Here is a 23,399-nt window from a genome sequence, read left to right on the forward strand (position 1 = left end):
ATCTCGGGCTTCAAACCAAACGATCGGCCTCACGGAGAACAGGTGACGGCTCATCCCCTACCGGCAGGGGCGGGCAGGGGGGCAGTCTAACCGCTGTTAGGGCCGGCCGCCCTGTCCCCTCTCCCCCCCCCCCCCCCGGATGCAATATTGCCTGATCATTACCGGCGGCCGCATCACATGACACGCGATGCGGCCGCGTCATCAATGACGCGGCCGCATCGCGTGTCATGTGATGCGGCAGCCTGTACAACCCCCGCGCTGAAATTTGCCAGCCCGCGTCTGCCTACCGGGGGCACATTTAAGCTCTTCTGCCTACACAGGCATCTAAACCTGATCTTAGCCACAACGCCGAGTAGCGGCACATTTCTTCCATAGCTGTAGAAGCTCTAATTTCATATTTGAAACCCCAGTAATATCAACAAACTTGTAATTCCCTCTGGGTACATTAACAGAGTGTACATACAGCATATTTGTAGGAACATATCGCTGTCCTTGCCAGAACTTTGCACAAAATATCTTAATAAACTATAGAAACCGCTGTTTATTTTAGATTAACCTCTCACTGGCAAAAATGACAACACCTATGTATACAATGCAACAGCATATTATGCATATTAAAATCTACGTGTATGTTCCTATATGTACAGGAAAATAAGGAATTTACAGTGAAAGCAACAAAACAAGATTTGCAGAAGTTGCCCCAAATGATTTATCTTTGTAAGGACAGAGGGTCCCGGAAACCAGCCAGAGTCCTCCCTGTTTGGTTACTAATCACTGACAAAGGATGATTTGTGACACCTCCAGGTCAGTTATTATGTGAATAATACACTAACCAGTGACACAGATGTTTGTTGACCTTTTGTGAGCACGAGAACTGTCCACAGGAAATCCTCCGAACAGGCTGATGACATCGGTTTTGCAGAATCTACAGAGCTGTGAGGTAAATAGTTATAACTCCGCCAGAACAGAGATAACATGGCTGCTGAATAGCACCTGCCTAGGGATAACCCGGCACATTATGTCATGTTGGAAGTGCCCATTTATTAAAGATATAAACTAGGGATGAGCGCACTCGGATTTATGAAATCCGAGCCCACCCGAACGTTGCGGATCCGAGTCGGATCCGAGACAGATCCGGGTATTGGCGCCAAATTCAAAAGTGAAACTGAGGCTCTGACTCATAATCCCGTTGTCGGATCTCGCGATACTCGGATCCTATAAATTCCCCGCTAGTCGCCGCCATCTTCACTTGGGCATTGATCAGGGTAGAGGGAGGGTGTGTTAGGTGGTCCTCTGTGCTGTTTAGTTCTGTGCTGTTTAGTTCTGTGCTGTTTAGTTCTGTGCTGTTTAGTTCTGTGCTGTTTAGTTCTGTGCTGTGCTGTGCTGTGCTGTGCTGTGCTGTGCTGTGTTCTGCAGTATCAGTCCAGTGGTGCTGTGTGCTGTGCTCTGTCCTTCTGAGGTCAGTGGTGCTGCTGGGTCCTGTGCTGTGTCCTGTTCAGTCCAGTGGTGCTGTGTCCTGTGCTCTGTGCTTCTAAGGGCATAGTTATTTCCCCAATATTCCCCTGTGTTTAAAAAAATAAAAAAAAGTTTTTTTAAAAAATACCAAAAACTACTTTAATTTTTTTTAATTACCACAAAATTTGCACAACCAATCCTGCAGTATAAGCCCATTGGTACTGCAATATTACCAAGTTCACACATTCAGCAGTAAAAGTCCAGTGGTACTGCAATATTACAAAGTTTACACATTCTGCAGTATCAGTCCAGTGGTGCTGTGTCCTGTGCTCTGTCCTGCTGAGTTCCGTAGTGCTGCTGGGTCCTGTGCCGTGTCCTGTTCAGTCCAGTGGTGCTGTGTCCTGTGCTCTGTGCTTCTAAGGGCATAGTTATTTCCCCATTATTCCCAAGTTTTTAAAAAATAAAAAAAAAGTAAAAAAAAATAAAAAATTTAAAAATAAATAAATATATATAATAATTATAACCAAATTTGCAAAACCAATCCAGCAGTATAAGTCCATTGGTACTGCAATATTACCAAGTTCACACATTCTGCAGTATCAGTCCAGTGGTGCTGTGTCCTGTGCTCTGTCCTGCTGAGTTCCGTAGTGCTGCTGGGTCCTGTGCCGTGTCCTGTTCAGTCCAGTGGTGCTGTGTCCTGTGCTCTGTGCTTCTAAGGGCATAGTTATTTCCCCACTATTCCCAAGTTTTTTAAAAATAAAAAAAAAGTAAAAAAAAATAAAAAATTTAAAAAAAAAAAAAAATATATAATAATTATAACCAAATTTGCAAAACCAATCCAGCAGTATAAGTCCATTGGTACTGCAATATTACCAAGTTCACACATTCTGCAGTATCTTGTGCTACATATAATGGAGACCAAAAATTTGGAGGATAAAGTAGGGAAAGATCAAGACCCACTTCCTCCTAATGCTGAAGCTGCTGCCACTAGTCATGACATAGACGATGAAATGCCATCAACGTCGTCTTCCAAGCCCGATGCCCAATCTCGTAGTACCGGGCATTTAAAATCCAAAAAGCCCAAGTTAAGAAAAAGTAGCAAAAAGAGAAACTTTAAATCATCTGAGGAGAAACGTAAAGTTGCCAATATGCCATTTACGACACGGAGTGGCAAGGAACGGCTTAGGCCCTGGCCCGTGTTCATGACTAGTGGTTCAGCTTCACCCACGGATCTTAGCCCTCCTCCTCCTCCCCCCCCCTACAAAAAATTGAAGAGAGTTATGCTGTCAGCAACAAAACAGCAAACAACTCTGCCTTCTAAAGAGAAATTATCACAAATCCCCAAGGCGAGTCCAAGGGTGTTGGTGGTTGTCAAGCCTGACCTTCCCATCACTGTACGGGAAGAGGTGGCTCGGGAGGAGGCTATTGATGATGTAGCTGGCGCTGTGGAGGAACTTGATGATGAGGATGGTGATGTGGTTATTGTAAATGAGGCACCAGGGGGGGAAACAGCTGATGTCCATGGGATGAAAAAGCCCATCGTCATGCCTGGTCAGAAGACCAAAAAATGCACCTCTTCGGTCTGGAGTTATTTTTATCCAAATCCAGACAACCAATGTATGGCCATATGTAGCTTATGTAAAGCTCAAATAAGCAGGGGTAAGGATCTTGCCCACCTAGGAACATCCTCCCTTATACGTCACCTGAATAACCTTCATAGTTCAGTGGTTAGTTCAGGAACTGGGGCTAGGACCCTCATCGGTACAGGGACACCTAAATCCCGTGGTCCAGTTGGATACACACCAGCAACACCCTCCTCGTCAACTTCCTCCACAATCTCCATCAGATTCAGTCCTGCAGCCCAAGTCAGCAGCCAGACTGAGTCCTCCTCAATACGGGATTCATCCGAGGAATCCTGCAGCGGTACGCCTACTACTGCCACTGCTGCTGTTGCTGCTGTTAGTCGGTCATCTTCCCAGAGGGGAAGTCGTAAGACCGCTAAGTCTTTCACAAAACAATTGACCGTCCAACAGTCGTTTGCCATGACCACAAAATACGATAGTAGTCACCCTATTGCAAAGCGTATAACTGCGGCTGTAACTGCAATGTTGGTGTTAGACGTGCGCCCGGTGTCCGCCATCAGTGGAGTGGGATTTAGAGGGTTGATGGAGGTATTGTGTCCCCGGTACCAAATCCCCTCGAGATTCCACTTCACTAGGCAGGCGATACCAAAAATGTACAGAGAAGTACGATCAAGTGTCCTCAGTGCTCTTAAAAATGTGGTTGTACCCACTGTCCACTTAACCACCGACATGTGGACAAGTGGTTCTGGGCAAACGAAGGACTATATGACTGTGACAGCCCACTGGGTAGATGCATCCCCTTCCGCAGCAACAGCAACAGCTGCATCAGTAGCAGCATCTACAAAATGGCTGCTCATGCAAAGGCAGGCAACATTGTGTATTACAGGCTTTAATAAGAGGCACAACGCTGACAACATATTAGAGAAAATGAGGGAAATTATCTCCCAGTGGCTTACCCCACTTAGACTCTCATGGGGATTTGTGGTGTCAGACAATGCCAGTAACATTGTGCGGGCATTAAATATGGGCAATTTCCAGCACGTCCCATGTTTTGCCCACACCATTAATTTGGTGGTGCAGCATTACCTCAAGAGTGACAGGGGTGTGCAGGAGATGCTTGCGGTGGCGCGCAAAATTGCTGGACACTTTCGGCATTCAGCCAGTGCCTACCGCAGACTAGAGGCACATAAAAAAAGCATGAACCTGCCCTGCCATCACCTCAAACAAGAGGTTGTGACGCGCTGGAACTCCACCCTCTATATGCTGCAGAAGATGGAGGAGCAGCAAAAGGCCATTCAGGCCTACACAGCCACCTACGACATAGGCAAAGGAGTGGGGATGCGCCTCAGTCAAGCGCAGTGGAGACTGATTTCCGTGTTGTGCAAGGTTCTGCAGCCATTTGAACTTGCCACACGAGAAGTCAGTTCCGACACTGCCAGCTTGAGTCAGGTCATTCCCCTGATCAGGCTGTTGCAGAAGCAGCTGGAGAAAGTGAGGGAGGAGCTGGTAAGCCATTGCGATTACACCAAGCATGTAGCTCTTGTGGATGTAGCCCTTCGTACGCTTTGCCAGGATCCGAGGGTGGTCACTCTTTTAAAGTCAGAGGAATACATTCTGGCCACCGTGCTCGATCCTCGGTTTAAAGCGTATGTTGTGTCTCTGTTTCCGGCGGACACAAGTCTACAGCGGTGCAAAGACCTGCTGGTCAGGAGATTGTCCTCTGAAGAGGACCGTGACATGCCAACAGCTCCACCCTCATTTTCTTCCACATCTATGGCTGCGAGGAAAAAGCTCAGTTTTCCCAAAAGAGGCACTGGCGGGGATGCTGATAACATCTGGTCCGGACTGAAGGACCTGCCAACCATTGCAGACATGTCTACTCTCGCTGCATTGGATGCTGTCACAATAGAAAAAATTGTGGATGATTACTTTGCTGACACCATCCAAGTAGACATGTCAGACAGTCCATATTGTTACTGGCAGGAAAAAAAGGCAGTTTGGAAGCCCCTGTACAAACTGGCTCTATTTTACCTGAGTTGTCCCCCCTCCAGTGTGTACTCGGAAAGAGTTTTTAGTGCAGCGGGGAACCTGGTCAGTGAGCGGCGAAGGAGGTTGCTTCCTCACAACGTTGAAAAAATGATGTTTATAAAAATGAATAATCAATTCCTCAATGAAGTACAGCACTGCCCTCCAGATACTACAGAGGGACTTGTGGTTGTGGAGTCCAGCGGGGACGAATTGATAATGTGTGATGAGGAGGAAGTACACACTGTAGGGGGAGAGGAATCAGAGGTTGAGGATGAGGACGACATCTTGCCTCAGTAGAGCCTGTTTAGTCTGTACAGGGAGAGATGAATAGCTTTTTTGGTGTGGGGGCCCAAACAAACCAATCATTTCAGCCAAAGTTGTTTGGTAGGCCCTGTCGCTGAAATGATTGGTTTGTTAAAGTGTGCATGTCCTATTTCAACAACATAAGGGTGGGTGTGAGGGCCCAAGGACAATTCCATCTTGGACCTTTTTTTTTTTGCATTATATGACCAATCAACAGTCGTTTGCCATGTTCAAAAAGTAAAACCAAATTTAAAAAAATACAAGAAATTAAACCAAAAGTAAAATGCTGTGTCATAATTTAAAACAAGAGGTATTGACGTGCTCTAAAACTACTGTATTGTTGTTTATATTTTATAAACACTACACTTGACAGCTTGAGTCTTTCAATAAAAAAGTAACTGTCCATTGCACGAATATTTGCAACAGGGACAATTTTAGGGTTAAGAAAGTCAACTAATAACACTTCGACGCTGTCTGTCTTTATAAACACTACACTTGGAAGTTGGAGGAGGTATTGTGGCCCCGGCACCAAATTTACTACCGGGGCCACTCCACTGTGCAGTCCATATTTAGGTGTATCAGATATTAAACAACGGTGACAGTTGATGCCCAATTTTTTAATTATATTGTGGCCTCGGTACCAAATTGTGTACCGGGGCCACCACACTACGCAGTCCAGATACTTGTTTGGTGGAATTCAGACCAGTTGAGGGTTTTATTATTATTATATTGTGTGGACCACTCTATCTATACCACACTACAACTCTATACCACTCTATTTCATACTTTAATTCTATTTCATACTTTAATTCTATTTCATACTTTAATTCTATTTCATACTTTAATTCTATTTCATACTTTAATTCTATTACTAATTACCATAAAGAGGAACAAAATAAACCAATTTTACCAAAAGTATAATATGACTTAGACTTACAAACACTACACTTGAAAGATCGTGCCTTTAAATGAAAAAGTCAGTCTTCATTGCACGACTATGTGCAACAGGGACAGTTTTTTGGGTTTACAAAGTCAAACAATAACACTTTGACCCTGTCTGTCTGGGATCTCAATGACGAATTGTCTGTACCATGTTTGGAGGAGGTATTGTGGCCCCGGTATCAAATTGGGTACCGGGGCCACCCCACTATGCAGTCCAGATACTTGTTTGGTAGAATTCTGACACGTGGAGGGTTTTTTAATTATATTGTGGCCTCGGTACCAAATTGTGTACCGGGGCCACCACACCACGCAGTCAAGATAGATAGATGCGTATCATAGATAAAGTACATTCAGTGGTGTGGGGCAAATTGAAAAATATTCAAAATGCACTGACATTATCAAAAACAAGAGGTTGTCACACGCTAAAACTCCAACATGTATATGATGGAGAGGATGGAGGAGCAGCCGTATGTGTAGTGTAATGCAGATCTGTTGAAGGTTTTTTATATATTTTATTGTGGTGCCCAGTGCCCACTCCTCTACGCAGTCCAGGTACATTTATTGGTGCGATTCATAAAAGTTCAGGGTTTTTAAGATATTGTGGTGACCCACTCCTCTACGCAGTCCAGGTACATTTATTGGTGCGATTCATAAAAGTTCAGGGTTTTTAAGATATTGTGGTGACCCACTCCTCTACGCAGTCCAGGTACATTTATTGGTGCGATTCATAAAAGTTCAGGGTTTTTAAGATATTGTGGTGACCCACTCCTCTACGCAGTCCAGGTACATTTATTGGTGCGATTCATAAAAGTTCAGGGTTTTTAAGATATTGTGGTGACCCACTCCTCTACGCAGTCCAGGTACATTTATTGGTGCGATTCATAAAAGTTCGGGATTTTTAAGATATTGTGGTGACCCACTCCTCTACGCAGTCCAGGTACATTTATTGGTGCGATTCATAAAAGTTCAGGGTTTTTAAGATATTGTGGTGACCCACTCCTCTACGCAGTCCAGGTACAATTATTGGTGCGAATCATAAAAGTTCAGGGTTTTTAATATATTGTGGTGACCCACTCCTCTACGCAGTCCAGGTACATTTATTGGTGCGATTCATAAAAGTTCAGGGTTTTTAAGATATTGTGGTGACCCACTCCTCTACGCAGTCCAGGTACAATTATTGGTGCGAATCATAAAAGTTCAGGGTTTTTAATATATTGTGGTGACCCACTCCTCTACGCAGTCCAGGTACATTTATTGGTGCGATTCATAAAAGTTCGGGGTTTTTAAGATATTGTGGTGACCCACTCCTCTACGCAGTCCAGGTACATTTATTGGTGCGAATCATAAAAGTTCAGGGTTTTTAATATATATTGTGGTGACCCACTCCTCTACGCAGTCCAGGTACATTTATTGGTGCGAATCATAAAAGTTCAGGGTTTTTAATATATATTGTGGTGACCCACTCCTCTACGCAGTCCAGAAAGATACCTTGTTGCAACGTTTTGGACTAATAACTATATTGTGAGGTGTTCAGAATACACTGTAAATTAGTGGAAATGCTTGTTATTGAATGTTATTGAGGTTAATAATAGCCTAGGAGTGAAAATAAGCCCAAAAACTTGATTTTTAAACTTTTTATGTTTTTTTCAAAAAAAATCCGAATCCAAAACCTTAAATCCGAACCGAGACCTTTCGTCAAGGGTTTTGCGAGACAAATCCGAACCTCAAAAATAACGAAAATCCGGATCCAAAACACAAAACACGAGACCTCAAAAGTCGCCGGTGCACATCCCTAATATAAACACATAACTTTAATAATAAAATACAGTAAGAGCTACGGAATATGTTGGTGCTATATAAATAAATGATGATGTTTTAGTTACAAATCCGATTACGGACTCCAGCAGGTTGTTGCTGATGTCACACATAACTAAACCCCGGTCATCCCATACCAGCCACTAGCCGCAGCCTGGGAGAGCTCCCTGGGTACCTGTATTATTACACCGGATATTTCTCAAAACGTATGATTAATAAAAAGTTTCCAGGGCGTATCACCCTAAAACGAGCCCCCAGCAGGTAAATTCATACAAACCCAATTACCTCTCACCGGCCGCTAAAGCAATTACCTTTGTAAATTGCCAGAAACCAGCAAAAACATTCAGGATTATTGCGATACCCCCTGAATGCCTCCAAAACTAACTTCAAACCCTCTCAAAATCCTAAGTAAACATCCAGACCAACTCCTGTGAGGTGTTCTCCAAAACACAGAGGGTCAGACTCCAGTAATGTCTGATACTCTGACACATACCAAAGCGCTGTACAGAGGTATCTGATTGTCACAGGGGTGTAATATTATGATGTATATCTGTGATATATACCACAGCGCTGTACAGGGGTATCTGATTGTCACTGGGGTGTAATATTATTATGTATAGCAGTGACATATACCACAGCGCTGTACAGGGGTATCTGATTGTCACTGGGGTGTAATATTATTATGTATATCTGTGACATATACCACAGCGCTGTACAGATGTATCTGATTGTCACAGGGGTGTAATATTATTATGTATAGCTGTGACATATAGCACAGAGCTTTACAGAGGTATCTGATTGTCACAGGGGTGTAATATTATTATGTATAGCTGTGACTTATACCACAGCGCTGTACAGAGGTATCTGATTGTCACTGGGGAGTAATATTATTATGTATAGCTGTGACATATACCACAGCGCTGTACAGGGGTATCTGTCACTGGGGTGTAATATTATGTATATCTGTAACATATACCACAGCGCTGTACAGGGGTATCTGTCACTGGGGTGTAATATTATTATGTATAGCTGTGACATATACCACAGCGATGTACAGAGGTATCTGATTGTCACTGGGGTGTAATATTATTATGTATAGCTGTGACATATACCACAGCGCTGTACAGAGGTATCTGATTGTCACTGGGGTGTAATATTATTATGTATTTCTGTGACATATACCACAGCGCTGTACAGATGTATCTGATTGTCACAGGGGTGTAATATTATTATGCATAGCTGTGACATATACCACAGCGCTGTACAGGGGTATCTGATTGTCACTGGGGTGTAATATTATTATGTATATCTGTGACATATACCACAGCGCTGTACAGGCTGATGGCTGGGGGGGATTAGAGGTATTAGGGGTCAGGGCTATGACATGATATTTCCCACACTAAAGATGTCCGCCGGTGCATTCCAGCCAGGTACACAGAGGCGCAGCGTGATGACGTAACAGAGAGTGACAGTGGAGGGGCAGTGAGTCCTGCGCTGTACTATGGATCTTACAATGTCGGGACCAGATCAGTACAGGGTCCAGTCCCTGCACCCCTGAGTATCCCGTATGTGTGTACATGGACCCCCTGATATATACACACAGGTATGTACACAGCGATATATATACACAGGTACGTACCTACTGACACACACATGTGCACACTGATATGTACACACTGATATATACAGGTATGTACACACTGATATATACACCCAGGTATGTACACACTGATATATACACACAGGTACGTACCTACTGACACACATTTGCACACTGATATGTACACAGGTATGTACACAGTGATATATACACCCAGGTATGTACACACTGATATATACACCCAGGTATGTACACAGTGATATATATACACAGGTACGTACCTACTGACACACACATGTGCACACTGATATGTACACAGTGATATATACAGGTATGTACACACTGATATATACACCCAGGTATGTACACACTGATATATACACACAGGTACGTACCTACTGACACACATTTGCACACTGATATGTACACACTGATATGTACACAGGTATGTACACAGTGATATATACACCCAGGTATGTACACAGTGATATATACAGGTATGTACACACTGATATATACACACAGGTACGTACCTACTGACACACACATTTGCACACTGATATGTACACACTGATATGTACACTGACAGAGGTATGTACACAGTGATATATACACCCAGGTATGTACACAGTGATATATACAGGTATGTACACAATGACACAGGTATGTACACACTGACACAGGTATATACGCACTGATATGTACACACTGACACAGGTATGTACACACTGACACACAGGTATACACATTGATATGTACACACTGGCACAGTAATATACACACTGACACAGGTATATACACACAGGTATGTACACACTGACACAGGTATATACACACAGGTATTGATATGTACACACATTGATATGTACACACTGACACAGGTATATACACATTGATATGTACACACTGACACAGGTATGTACACATTGATATGTACACACTGACACAGGTATGTACACACTGACAGGTATGTACACACTGATATATACACACTGACACAGGTGTATACACACAGATACACACAAGTATGTACACAGTGACACACACTGACATGTGCACACAGGCATGTACACACTGACACAGGTATGTACACATTGATATGTACACAGGTATGTACACACTGACATTTAATTTTAAGCACTTAATTGTTTGAAATATGATCATGTACAGAGGGAGCATGTTTGTAGGGGCTGTGTAGAGCGTCACACGGATATTCTTGCTCTGCAGCAGGACTTGGAGTTGGAATCAGTACAGAGCTGGTTGTCTCCAGGTCTCGTCTTATGCGTTTAGTGGAGAAGTACTGTCCAGGCGGACTCCGAGCAGTGCAACTAAGAATCCCCTCGCGCAGTTTAAGCCATAAATGAGGGTAATGTGAGCAGTACTACAGGATTAAAACTGAAACGTTGTATGTAGTGGACGGGCTGCTTCTAAGGTGACAGTAGGTTGGACTTCAATGCAACATTTATACGGAATTTCTCAGCATTTTCCATCCCGCCGTACACTTAGATGCACTTCTACATTGCGAAGGTGTCTAATAACAGTGAGAGTGTAGTGAGCATCAGCGGAAAACCATGACGTGCATCCAGTGTTCAGTGTAACCGAGGCTAGTATGCACATACTGACACTCAGACACATGTACATGTATGTTATCACAGATAAACTGACACATCTTATATTGTACAAAGCTACTCATGTTGTCATGAGTAAATATTCTACACACAGCAACGTGTATGTTATAATGTACAGTGATACATAGACACACAGGATTCTATGTACCAAGGTGTACACACACACACACACACACGTATGTAGACACTGACATATGTACATGTATATTATCACAGATAAACTGACATACATTATACAAAGCTACTCATGTTATCATGAGTAAATATTCTATACACTGCCACGTGTATGTTATAATGATGACCATAGACCCACATGTTTCTATGCACTGAAACATATATGTATACCTACGTCTTAATAGTATATAAGACAGCGCATAGCGAGTACTATTAATGCAGTGTTATATATTTGTACACGTGAGAGACATGGGTGGATCTTTATCTGTTGTCAGTATATCTTCTTCCTATATTCCCAGTAGATAATTACAGTGACGCTGTTTCTGGTGGTTGCATAGTCTGGTAATGTAGGCTCTCGATGGGTTTACGAGCCTGAAGTGAAGTGTTTATATATAGTGACTAAATACAATGACTAAAGCTTTGTGGTATTTACAGATCACACAGGGATTATTTTGTAGTTTCCTAGTTTGAGGTGTGCTTGTAGGGTCAGAGTTCCTTATTGCTATCAGTCTTTGTGTATCCAGTTCTGCAGTGGGTGGGAATAGAACAAGCTGTAGCCAGTCTGGTCATTGGATATAATAATATAATGTTAATTAAACTGTGTCCTGTGTTCTTGTGTTCTAGGAACTGTGCTACTAACGAAACCTAAATTGTTTGGGAGCTGTGTTTCACTTACTCCCCCAACGATGGGGCAACAATTCTCCGGCCAGACAATGATGAATAAACTTCCTGAGAAAGTGGTAAAACATGTGACCCTTGTGCGAGAGAGCGGCTTCCTGACGTACGAGGAGTTCCTAGGGCGAGTGGCTGAACTCAACGACGTGTAAGGGCGTGTTCTAAATCACTCAACGGCTTTATGGCATTTGACCCCCAGGAGGGATAATTCGTATGTTATTTGCTCTATAAAGCCAACTTAGCTGTCCACCAGTCCAAAACATGGGGTGTTCAACTAGGACCCTAGTTTTTGGGCAAGGTGAAGTACTTGTATGTGCTGATGACCTGCTGGAGACTTGGGGGTAAATGTATCATACCCCAGTTTTGTCAACTCCAGCGAGTTCAGGGTCTTCGCAGCTTAAATTTAAAGCATTTAAAGGGAATTTAAAAGGAAACTTCCCTTTACAAGGCAGCGCCGCTTTAAATTGAAGCTGCGAAGACGCCAAACTCGCTGGAGTTGACAAAACCGGGGTATTATACATTTACCCCTTGGTGTAACACTTCACAAGCATCGGAGACCAGGCGTCCAGCACACGGGGCTAAAATTACCGCTGGCTTCTGCTTGAGCAAGATGGCGGCTATCGAGTCAGAAACAGACCTCATTGTACTACCATGAATTAGATTCTTTTAGATCTACTGCAATATTATGCCAAGACTCCAGCAGAGGGTCTCCGTACAAATTGGGTCTGGTGCACCTTGCAACGAGAGGGGGTCCCATGGAAGTTGGAATAAACCCTTAAATAATCCAAGTGAGAGCTGCCAGTTTATTTGTTGGCCTTGGAGAATGAAATATCACCCAAATCCTTCAGAGTAACACTGCCTCTAGCGGCCCAATAATCCTGACAAATACTTTAGTAATAATTTGTAAAGAAAGCATTTTACAGGCATAGGAGTACAGGTGGTACATGTGAATCATTGTACAAAGGTGTGTCAGAGGATGTTGTACATTCACCCTGTGCCTCTTGGCGGAACCTTGGCTGCATTTTTTAAGACATTGCGCTAATAATTTAGGCAAATTAGCCTAACATGTACGCAGAACCTATATCATTATAATACAAGTTAATTCAATAAGCATCTTTTAATTTGTATGTTTTACTGTCCGATAGCTGAGTGCAATCATCATGTAATCCTCCATCTATCTGCTCTGTCCTTCAGCTACACACTAGAAGTTGTCTTATGTACATAGGAAAACCTGTTTCCTCCGCCAGATGAAGCGAACAGGATATGTATTAAGCTCAGACAAGCCCTTGAAACATTATATATTCTGAATTTTCCAGACAGCTGTTATAGAGAGTAACAGCTGATATAAGGTCCCTAGAATTTTAGTTTTAATGGTGATTTAAGAAAATATACACTATTAACTTAGTCACCAGCTATTAGCTGCACGCAAGGCTGTGATGTTAAACTAACATCCGGGGCTAGGCTTCACAACTGATGTGGAACTATAAATCCCAGCATGGCTGTCGGAGCATACTGGGACTTGTAGTTCCACACCAGCCAGGGAGCCACAGGTTGCCTTAGCCTACCCCTGATAAGCCTCAGAAAGCAGGAAGTTTGTAGGTTAAAGTTTGTATCTCTAGGAAAGGCATTTAAATCCCCAATATATAGTGTTTCTGTGTTCCTACATATACATATCATGCTCTGTATTACAGCTGTGTTAGTATCTGTGCTGTGATATATATAATACGTAGGCCAGTCTGTAACCAGTGCAGTGGAACGGTTGATTCTGTAAAGACACACTGTGTTTATTTAGTCCATCTCTCTGTTATGATTCCATTTATTTAATTTCCTTTTTCAGAACAGCTAAACTGGCCTCGGGACAGGACAAGCATCTCCTGTTTGAAGTAGAGCCAGGATCAGACTCCTCCGCTCTGTGGAAAGTGATTGTGCGGGTTCTGTGTACAAAGGTGGGTGTTGCCCGGCTTACAAGTAAACAAGTCGTTCTGGGTGTTTGTACAGCGGGTTTCACCTGTAGATTTGTAGACTGACTTCTCTGTCGGTGTTAGAAAGACCTGGGCTATAGATAATGTGACTTATCGATGTATATTATTACAGTGTGATCTTGTAACACATTCTCTTATATGTTATTGAAGATGGAAAAACAAACACATAGGTCGGAGCTTGTTTTATACAGAGTATTTTGTTGTATACTGTATTTGTTTTTTTTACTATAAGCTTGATCTGCCTTATGGTTGTTATAATGAAATTAGTAATCATCTGTAGTCCCAATAATAGGTGAAACGAGTGATGAATTGGGAAGAGAGGGGGGACTGGAGGTAAAGGGTTGGAGAAAACCCCAGAGCTGGTTCCTCTTTCTCCCCTGTAGCCCCCGCTGTAACTTGTAATGAACAACTTGTATCATAGACAGGAGAGCGATGTCAGCCCCCACTGGCGCTTCCTAGATTATTGAATAGCTCTCTCTCCCTAAATAAGTGGGTGCTGGGGGCTTGTTCAAACTGCCCCTTTAATGCTTTCCCCATATGGCAGTGCTTTGTTCTCTCCCTATGCTAATCCAGAGCCCGGTTGTCATACAGGTAGCAATAGGGTGTGTCTGGGCTCCTTACCGCTTCCTGGGCACACAGGGGCCCCTTCAGGGTTCGTCTGAACCCCAGTAATGACCATGACATCATCACTAGAGTACCCCTACTGGATGGAGAGAATGTAGATGTTACAATACTCGGATCACCCACGGCGCCCCCTTGTGTCTGCACAGTGTTACTGTGCCTTAATATAAACTTTGGATATTGCCTAATACACGTTTCCTCCAATACAGTATAAAAGGAGTTAAGCTAAAAACATAAAAATAATCTTTCATAGACACATTATTGTAGTCCGGACACGTGTAATAAAACGCGTGGGGTTGGTGTCCATATAATTTTTAGAAATCAATTTATTCATTGCAGGATAGTAGCTAAGGGGCAGAGTCTTTGTATTTTCATGTTATGTTTGTCTGTTTTTCCTTATGTAATACACATTAAAAACATTTACTTCACTATGGTACAGAAAAAAGCAATATAACTTTAGTTAAAAAATAGTACACAGTAACGTGTTCCCAGCACAAGGCAGAACTGGGAGACTGGTATTTCCCATCACTGAATCAGGCAATGATGGGGGAAGGGGGTGACGTGATAATAATGGGTGTGCGCTGGTGGGGAATCATCACCATTTATTTATATAGTGCCACTAATTCCGCAGCGCTGTACAGAGAACTCGCTCACATCAGTCCCTGCCCCATTGGAGCTTACAGTCTAAATTCCCTAACACACACATACATAGACAGACACAGACACATAGACTAGGGTCAATTTGATAGCAGCCAATTAACCTACCAGTATGTTTTTGGAGTGTGGGAGGAAACCAGAGCACCCGGAGGAAACCCACGCAAATACAGGGAGAACATATAAACTCCTCACAGATAAGGCCATGGTCGGGAATTGAACTCATGACCCCAGTACTGTGAGGCAGAGGTGCTTTTTCTTAGGTACAGGTGCTGTGTCCTCTCCTAGTAGTATTTCCGCAGTAGAACAATAATCTGTTTATTATGTTTGTGCCGTAGATTAATAAAACAAGCGGCATTGTGGAAGTATCGAGAATCATGAATCTCTACCAGTTCATCCAGCTTTACAAAGACATCACCAGCCACGCGAGCGGCGTGTTCGCCCAGAGCTGCGCAGCCGCTGAGGGGAACGCCGAGGGCTTGTCGTCCTTGTCTTCCTGCAATGCCAGCATCTTAATGGGGAGGTAGGTGGTCTCCGTACCTCCGTCCTCGGTACATGTCAGCGAGGAGACGGCTGTTTACAACGAACCTTTCCTGTCTGCTGCGTGTTCCTCTCTCTGTGTTTACGTTGGATGACGGCTTATCTGGCTCATCTGTGGGATAAAGGGCTGAGAGGAAATGAAATCAGTTTGTTGGAACAAAGTTCTGCGTATTTACCCTGCATTAATGGGATGTTGTTTTGTATAAGATCCTTTTCCTGGCAGGGTCTTCTGTGCACCTGAAACCACTGGGCCTTCTCTCCAAACACCCAGAAATGTAACCTGACCCCCCCGTAACCATTGTAAATACTCTACACCCCCATAAATCTATCCTGCCACCATATTCACTATAATCTCCACACCTATCTTGTAACTATAACCTGCTCCCATACCCACTGGGAATACGGTTTACATTGCCGTAAATGGAACAGTAACTTTCTCCCTGTAACCGGTGCAAATCCATCTGCCGCACTTCTAGCAGTAACTGTAACCTGCGCTGCCCGAGAACTCTCTACTTGTCACCACCTTGTTTTCTGTCAGCCACAACATTATTTTGCAAAGAGCCGAGTAAAGCAAACAAGCGGCTCTGTGTGCTGCCCTCAGTGACACATTACTTTCCATATTCCAGGGTCAAGCAGCTGACGGACGAGGAAGAGTGTTGTATCTGTATGGACGGACGAGCCGATGTCATCCTGCCCTGCGCCCACAGCTTCTGCCAGAAGTGTATTGACAAATGGTGAGTGCCGGCTGCCACATCCAGCGTCATTTCTATTCTTTAGATTTTTGACAATCAATCTATTGTTTGATTTGTTCCATCCAGTGTCGTTTCTGGTATTTTATAACCACTCATTTGCGTTAGGTTCTCTCAGCCTCTTTTTACAGTATCTCCCTCTACTGATGGGTGCAAGTGTTCAATGTGAACTTTGGACTTGTCTAGTGAGGCGCAGAGTGAAACCGTGTGCTTGTCTGGATTAGTATGGGGCGGGTGTCCTGCGCTGAGCTTTAATAGAGGTAGATACAAAATTCTTTTATCAAATCAGCAGCTGTACTATACAAAGGAGAGATGCCAAACCCAAAACTGAAAGACACTTAGAAACACCTAACACCACTAGATATATGTAAATAAAAAAAAAAGTTTGCATTTAAAAAATCAACCTCCCTATGGAGGAATACATATGAATGTACTAGGAATAGTTTTTCTTTAAAAACAAATATTTATTACTCTCATGTAATCACATATAGAAAAACAAGTCACAATTTACTGTATGTAAATAGAGACCGGTCTCCTAAAAATATGACCAATGTCCACTGTACTCGTGAGTCAGGATCCTCTGGATTTCTTAGAACGTGGTAAGGTCTTACCTAATATCTGCCAATTGCTCCTGACACGTTCTTGCAGTAATTAAGTTTACTTTACACAGCTTAGCGCGGATGCATTGTAGCTGCAGACGGCAAAGACGTGAATAGTGTTAGTCCCGTATGAGACCACATTAATTACGTGATGTCAGGTCTCCTAAGTTTAAGCATAGAAGGAGTTCTTAATACCCCCGGTGGTCACTGTAATGAATAGCGTAGAACCAGGTAGGGATCCGATAAGCCGATGTCAGTTCCGGGGTACACAGGACAACCAGTAACGAGTAGTACTTCTTACACCTTGCCACCCACGTGTTTCATTAGGCTCAGCCAAACTTCATCAAAGACAAGTGGTTGTGCCAAACTCTATTCAATAGTCCCAAGCTCTGTCCTCTCAGTTGACGGATTAGTGACCCCACTCACACACCAGGTACCTGGATAAGTCTGAAAGGTATCACAATCATTGCTAAGAGCGTGGTGTTGAGGTGAGCTTTCATATGAATGCGGACAGTGGTTCTGATTTGGAGCGAGGCGTGAAAAAGTGTAACTTGCAATTCAAAAAGGCGTATTACCGCCCGTTATCGGAGTTAGAGATACGTCTGTATCTGAATGAGCAGCATCTCGTCAGCATTCCTCAGACACACTGTCACAATTGTGACTATAACTTACTCAAATAACCTCATACAGTAGGAACAACTTCCAGTCATATGCTCCAAAAACTAAGAAATACGGCCGAGCGACTACTAAAGTATCAATCTGTTAATTATTTACAAAAATCTGTATACAAGTGGTTGGCTGGTTCGTGTGTAAGTCATCATCTCCATCCGCTACTTCCACCCGTCCCTGACCGCTCGCAACTATAACACATTTCCTGCTATATCTGAATCAGTACATAACTGGGAGAATGTGCCCTTACTGTACTCTGCCTAAGTTAGAGCACCCCCCATCACACATTTTTAAGCGTAAGAAGTCATAAGCAGCACAATGTCCTAGCTCTGCATCGCTGCTATGGGCACATTCGTACCCACGCAAACGGGCATCCGTCTCACTCTGAATCAGACTCATTAAATCTGAAAGCTGATTTCTGATATCTCGCTGATTTCTACCATCACTTTCACACATTGTTCCAGATATTATTTGGTTTGCATGACCATGTTACCTGTGTGTCTGTGTTTTTGTTTGTGTTTTTGCATTTTTTGTTCTTCATATTTTGTTCTTTCTGTATCATGTTGTGTCATGGGACACTGTTTTCTGTATATGTCATGTACGGCGCTGCGGACCCTTTGTGGCGCCTTATAAATTGATAATAAGAATAATCAAAGCAAAAACATTTTGATGATTTCTCTGGCTGAGTTGATCTGTCATCTAATGATCATTAGTGCAAGTGATGCTTAACTAACAGTTATTAAGGAAGAAAAAGGGGTTTATAATGAAACATAAATGTATCTTTGACAAACTTAGATTTATAAGGGTAGGTGTATGTATGTGTATATGTATACGCACTCACCACATTATATACACACACGCATATATATATATATATATATATATATTAACCTGCTCTCCTCGCCTCATATAACCAATGCTACCGTTGATTTGATTTAAAACCAGATTGTGAAAAACTGGGACATCTACCCTATGAAGTGCTCTGCCTCCCCCCCATGCGGCTGCTGGGGGGAGATACCTCCTCTAGGGCTGAGTTCTCCAAGCTCAAGTCTATAAGTCTATAACCCGTGGGCACAAGGAGTAACGTCAACATATAGCTTGTGTCACTGGGAACCCAATCTAAACGCTGTATAGGATCATTATTTGCAGTTATGTTTCTTGGCTGTTGTGATTCGTTACAATAAAGTGCATACAAAGGTCTGTTTGGATCAGAATATTTAAATCCCAATCTAACCAGAAAATGTTCTTCCGACAGGAGCGATCGTAATCGAAACTGCCCCATCTGCCGCTTGCAGGTGACCGGGGTGAACGACTCCTGGGTGGTGTCCGATGCCCCCACCCAGGACGATGTGGCGAGTTACATTCTGAATTTGGCTGATGAGGTTGGGCAGCCCAATGATACTCTATTCTGACCACTCGGACATCAGACTTTTCCCGCACATAGTCTGGGTCATTAATGTCTCTGCACTGTTTTTTATGTTACGTGTTACACTGTTTAATTTGCTTAAAGGGTGTCAGTGTACTTTTAGCATTAGAATATTTAGAATAAATAGCAAGACACTGGCGACAAGCTGTCGCGTTACTGCGTGGCGCAGTCTTCAATATGAATACAGACAGAATACTATATTTTATCTACCCGCAGTCGTGCTTCTAAGTTATTATGTGTAATCTGCAGTTACTAATGTAGGACAACACTTGGGTTTCTTTTGCACCTTGTGAATACTGTATATATTTTCAGCTTCTTCAGATCTAGGGGGTTTTTACTAATGGACTGTTAAAGATATTTGTCTATTTTTATTTTGCACCATCAATATAAAAGGTGTAAAATCCATGCTACGTACATTTAACTTTCGATGCGTTGTAAAGTCCTGCGACAAGAGCATTATTATCCTGAATGTGTTGGCAGACGTCTATTCGTCCCACTTAACCTTTATTAATTAGTTGTTTTAGGCTATTTAAATCAGATTTCGGCAACCGGTGGCACTACGTATGTTGGGGATCTACAACCACCAACTGCCAGTTCGTTTCCATTTTGAAACGTATGAATTTTACTTTTAGGTGGGAATTAATTTTTGAATGAATATTTGCATTTACTAGTATCCGTTGAATAGTATAAATGGCAACTACTGTGTTGAAGTGAGCTGATCGGTGTGAAATAATGCTATACAGTGATTTAAAATAATAACCTTCAATGCAAAATTCTACCTATACCAAATAGGTAACAGCTCTCCACTTATTTAAGCTATGGAAATAAAGATGATTTCTGTAAAACATGTCTCCCCCCCCCCCCCCCCCCCCGTGCCATTTACACGTACATATTTTGGCGATGTCCCCGTATTAATGAGGAGGCGTATGAATTTGCGAGACAAATATGACTGCGCCCCTTTATACATGCAAAAATTAAATGTACTTATACAGGACAAAGAATTATTTAAATTGGATTGAAGGGTTGTTGGAGGCATTTTGACTCGAGCCTTCCCTGTTTCATAGGGGGAAGCTGTAGAACATTTTTCTTTTGTCGTCCAGGTCTTCTGTTAATAAGGAAGTGTGCCGATGTCCCGTCGCGCTCATTAAAGACATAACTGATGTTAAACTGAGCAGTATTTCAGAAGCAAAACAGAAAGGTTAAAATCAGTCAAGACGGGGGTCCTAAAACCGGAAGTAGGGAGGGCTTGCAAAGTGGAAGCGATGTTTCCACTCCTCAAAGCGTATTTTCCCGTGTGCATGTGAATGCGCCAGGCTCCCAACACCCCCCCTCATGTTTTCTACTTTAAGAAATTACATTTAAATAAATTCAATCTGAATTATGTCATGCTGTAAGGGGTTGAGCCTGGTTCGTGAGTACGTTCAGCCAAAAAGACACAGGTTTGCTACTTTAGACAAAACCTACTTAACAAAAACAGACAGATGCGTCCGTTTTATAACTTACAAACTGAAAACTAATATATTTTTCCTTTAGTCAAACTTGATGCAAAATACTATGATTTGGAGACTTGCAAGGAGAGCAGTTTTTGGCCTTATATTTTGTAGAACTGGACTCTGAGAAGCATTACTAATGTATACAGGCCTTTACGTCTGCACATTGACCTTTCTACAGAAAGCGGTTTAATAGCAAATAATACATTACCTCCCTATCGGCTCCACCCGAGTCTGTACACCCGCGTAACATGCACTCGGTAGGACAACGTTCGATACGTGTATAACAATGGCCGGAATTCACAGACCCGTCGTCCCCCAATGACCAGAATCATCCTCAAACTAGTTTTTGTTTAAATGCTAAATCTCCCTCACATTTTAATAGATGTTTCTTAGAGACTATTTTAGATACCAATGACAACCTGAAAATATGAGTTACACAAAAATATTACACTAAGGGGTTCAGATAGTCCCCTCGCACAGAAGAGGCAGCCATTTTGTGTGTTGAACCAATATTTATGATGTCGCTAGTGAGTCCATTGGCTACATTCTCATAACCTATTTCCTCAACCACAAAATGGCTGCCTCCACTCTGTGTATGGGCCACATCATATGTGTTTTTTTTAATTTTAACAATAAAACTTATCCTGATTTTTTTTTTTTTATTATTATTTTGTGTGTGAGTAAAATATATGTTAATCATAAACTGAGTAATTTAATATTTTGTTTGTCCTCCACGTGTCTGATTCTTGTCCACTGCGTTCAAATTTACCTTGTCTATGGGATAACACAAATGTATTTATTTGCATGAAGCCTTTGTAACAGAAAATGGAGCAAGCACTAACTACTTTATTTAATTAGCTTAGTTTCATTGGGGATATTCTATAATAATGGAGGAATCTGAAAATGTTCATAAAAAATGTATTTGATGGAACTACTACTACTTTATTCCATGTTGTATTAAATGGTTGTTTCCAGGATGTTTAACGTCTTTTCCAACTTTTTGTGGCGTGTGAGGACTACGTAAAGTTTAATCAATAAAAGTGACCGTTTATTGCGGCAGTAATTAAACCACACCCACATTTTGTTCTCATTAGCATAAGAAGAGGCGGAGGAAACGATGGTGATATAACGTTATACAATTTGGCGTACAAAGCAGGACAATCTCGCTACAAGAATTGTCAAAGCTTCCTCTTCTATAGAATATCCCCCAATGTTTTTTTTTTTAATTGTCCGAAAATAAAAACTATTTTGAAACAACGTTGTTGTCCTGATTGTTCTCAGTATTTGGCTTTGTTTTATTGATCTTTCATCCTTTCAGTAACAGATGTTTGACCATATTATATAAAAGTGTTAGGAGTGGATGTGGAGACAGAGGGGTAAAAGTACCAACCTACGGTGTTGTGGGTGAGATTTAAATGCCAATTTAATATATATATATATATATATATATATATATATATATATATATATATATATATATATATATATATATATATATATATATAGTTGACTGTTGGAGTTGGTATTAGGAGAGAAAACGAATGACATTAGTGACTATTAGGTGCCACTGTCAGCTGCTCAGTTAACCACATACGACGTAGCTCTATGTCTATTATAAACCATTTATACACATCTGGAACTTTCTGAGCTGCGAATACACACTAAAAACTTCATTAAATTATGTTTATGTCCATTGAGTTTGAACACAGACTTGGTGACATAATTGCTGATTCAATTTCTGGGCAATAATGATTAAACTTGGACAATCACTTTTTGAACTATATCTTAGATTAGATTGTGTCATTATAGATCCTTTTGTGCACCAGGGGTATGTAGTAATTATGACGTGATCTCTCAGAATGATGAATCATTAGTAAAAATTGTCCTGTCAGATGGGACTGCACTATATACAGGTCAGGTGGGGATGGACTATATACAGGTCAGATGGGACTGTACTATATACAGGTCAGGTGGGGATGGACTATATACAGGTCAGATGGCACTTTACTATATACAGGTCAGATAGGGATGGACTATATACAGGTCAGATGGGGATGCACTATATACAGGTCAGATAGGGATGGACTATATACAGGTCAGATAGGGATGGACTATATACTGGTCAGATAGGGATGGACTATATACAGGTCAGATAGGGATGGACTATATACAGGTCAGATGGGGATGCACTATATACAGGTCAGATAGGGATGGACTATATACAGGTCAGATAGGGATGGACTATATACAGGTCAGATGGGACTGTACTATATACAGGTCAGATGGGGTTGTATCACATGGTCATTTGGGATTGCATAACAAAGTGATCATAAGTTATCTAAAATGCATGTTAGTAATGTGGGTGTGATGAGGGGACACAAAATAGCAAGATGTGTGGTCTTAAATTTTGTTAATCCCCTTGTGGCCCCCACACCCCGGCTGTGACCACACTGACTCAGAAAA

At 42.1% G+C, this 23,399-nt stretch overlaps 1 protein-coding gene across 3 annotated transcripts; it reads left to right on the plus strand.

Moving 5' to 3' along the window:
- Positions 1-919: 919 nt before the first annotated feature.
- Positions 920-22,193, plus strand: RNF141 (ring finger protein 141). 3 transcript variants are annotated; one of them, XM_075188487.1, is made up of 6 exons: positions 920-940; positions 12,153-12,351; positions 14,041-14,149; positions 15,799-15,983; positions 16,627-16,734; positions 19,273-22,193. In XM_075188487.1, exons 2-6 carry the CDS (start codon positions 12,215-12,217, stop codon positions 19,427-19,429), a joined length of 696 nt encoding a protein of 231 aa, XP_075044588.1. In that variant the 5' UTR covers positions 920-940; positions 12,153-12,214; the 3' UTR covers positions 19,430-22,193. The 3 variants fall into 3 exon arrangements, with proteins under 3 accessions (XP_075044588.1, XP_075044586.1, XP_075044587.1); XM_075188485.1 differs by lacking the exon at positions 920-940 and adding an exon at positions 9,588-9,729; XM_075188486.1 differs by lacking the exon at positions 920-940 and adding an exon at positions 10,241-10,251.
- Positions 22,194-23,399: the final 1,206 nt, after the last annotated feature.

Source organism: Mixophyes fleayi, chromosome 10 (genome assembly GCF_038048845.1).
Source record: "Mixophyes fleayi isolate aMixFle1 chromosome 10, aMixFle1.hap1, whole genome shotgun sequence".
Classification (NCBI taxonomy): Eukaryota; Metazoa; Chordata; class Amphibia; order Anura; family Limnodynastidae; genus Mixophyes; species Mixophyes fleayi.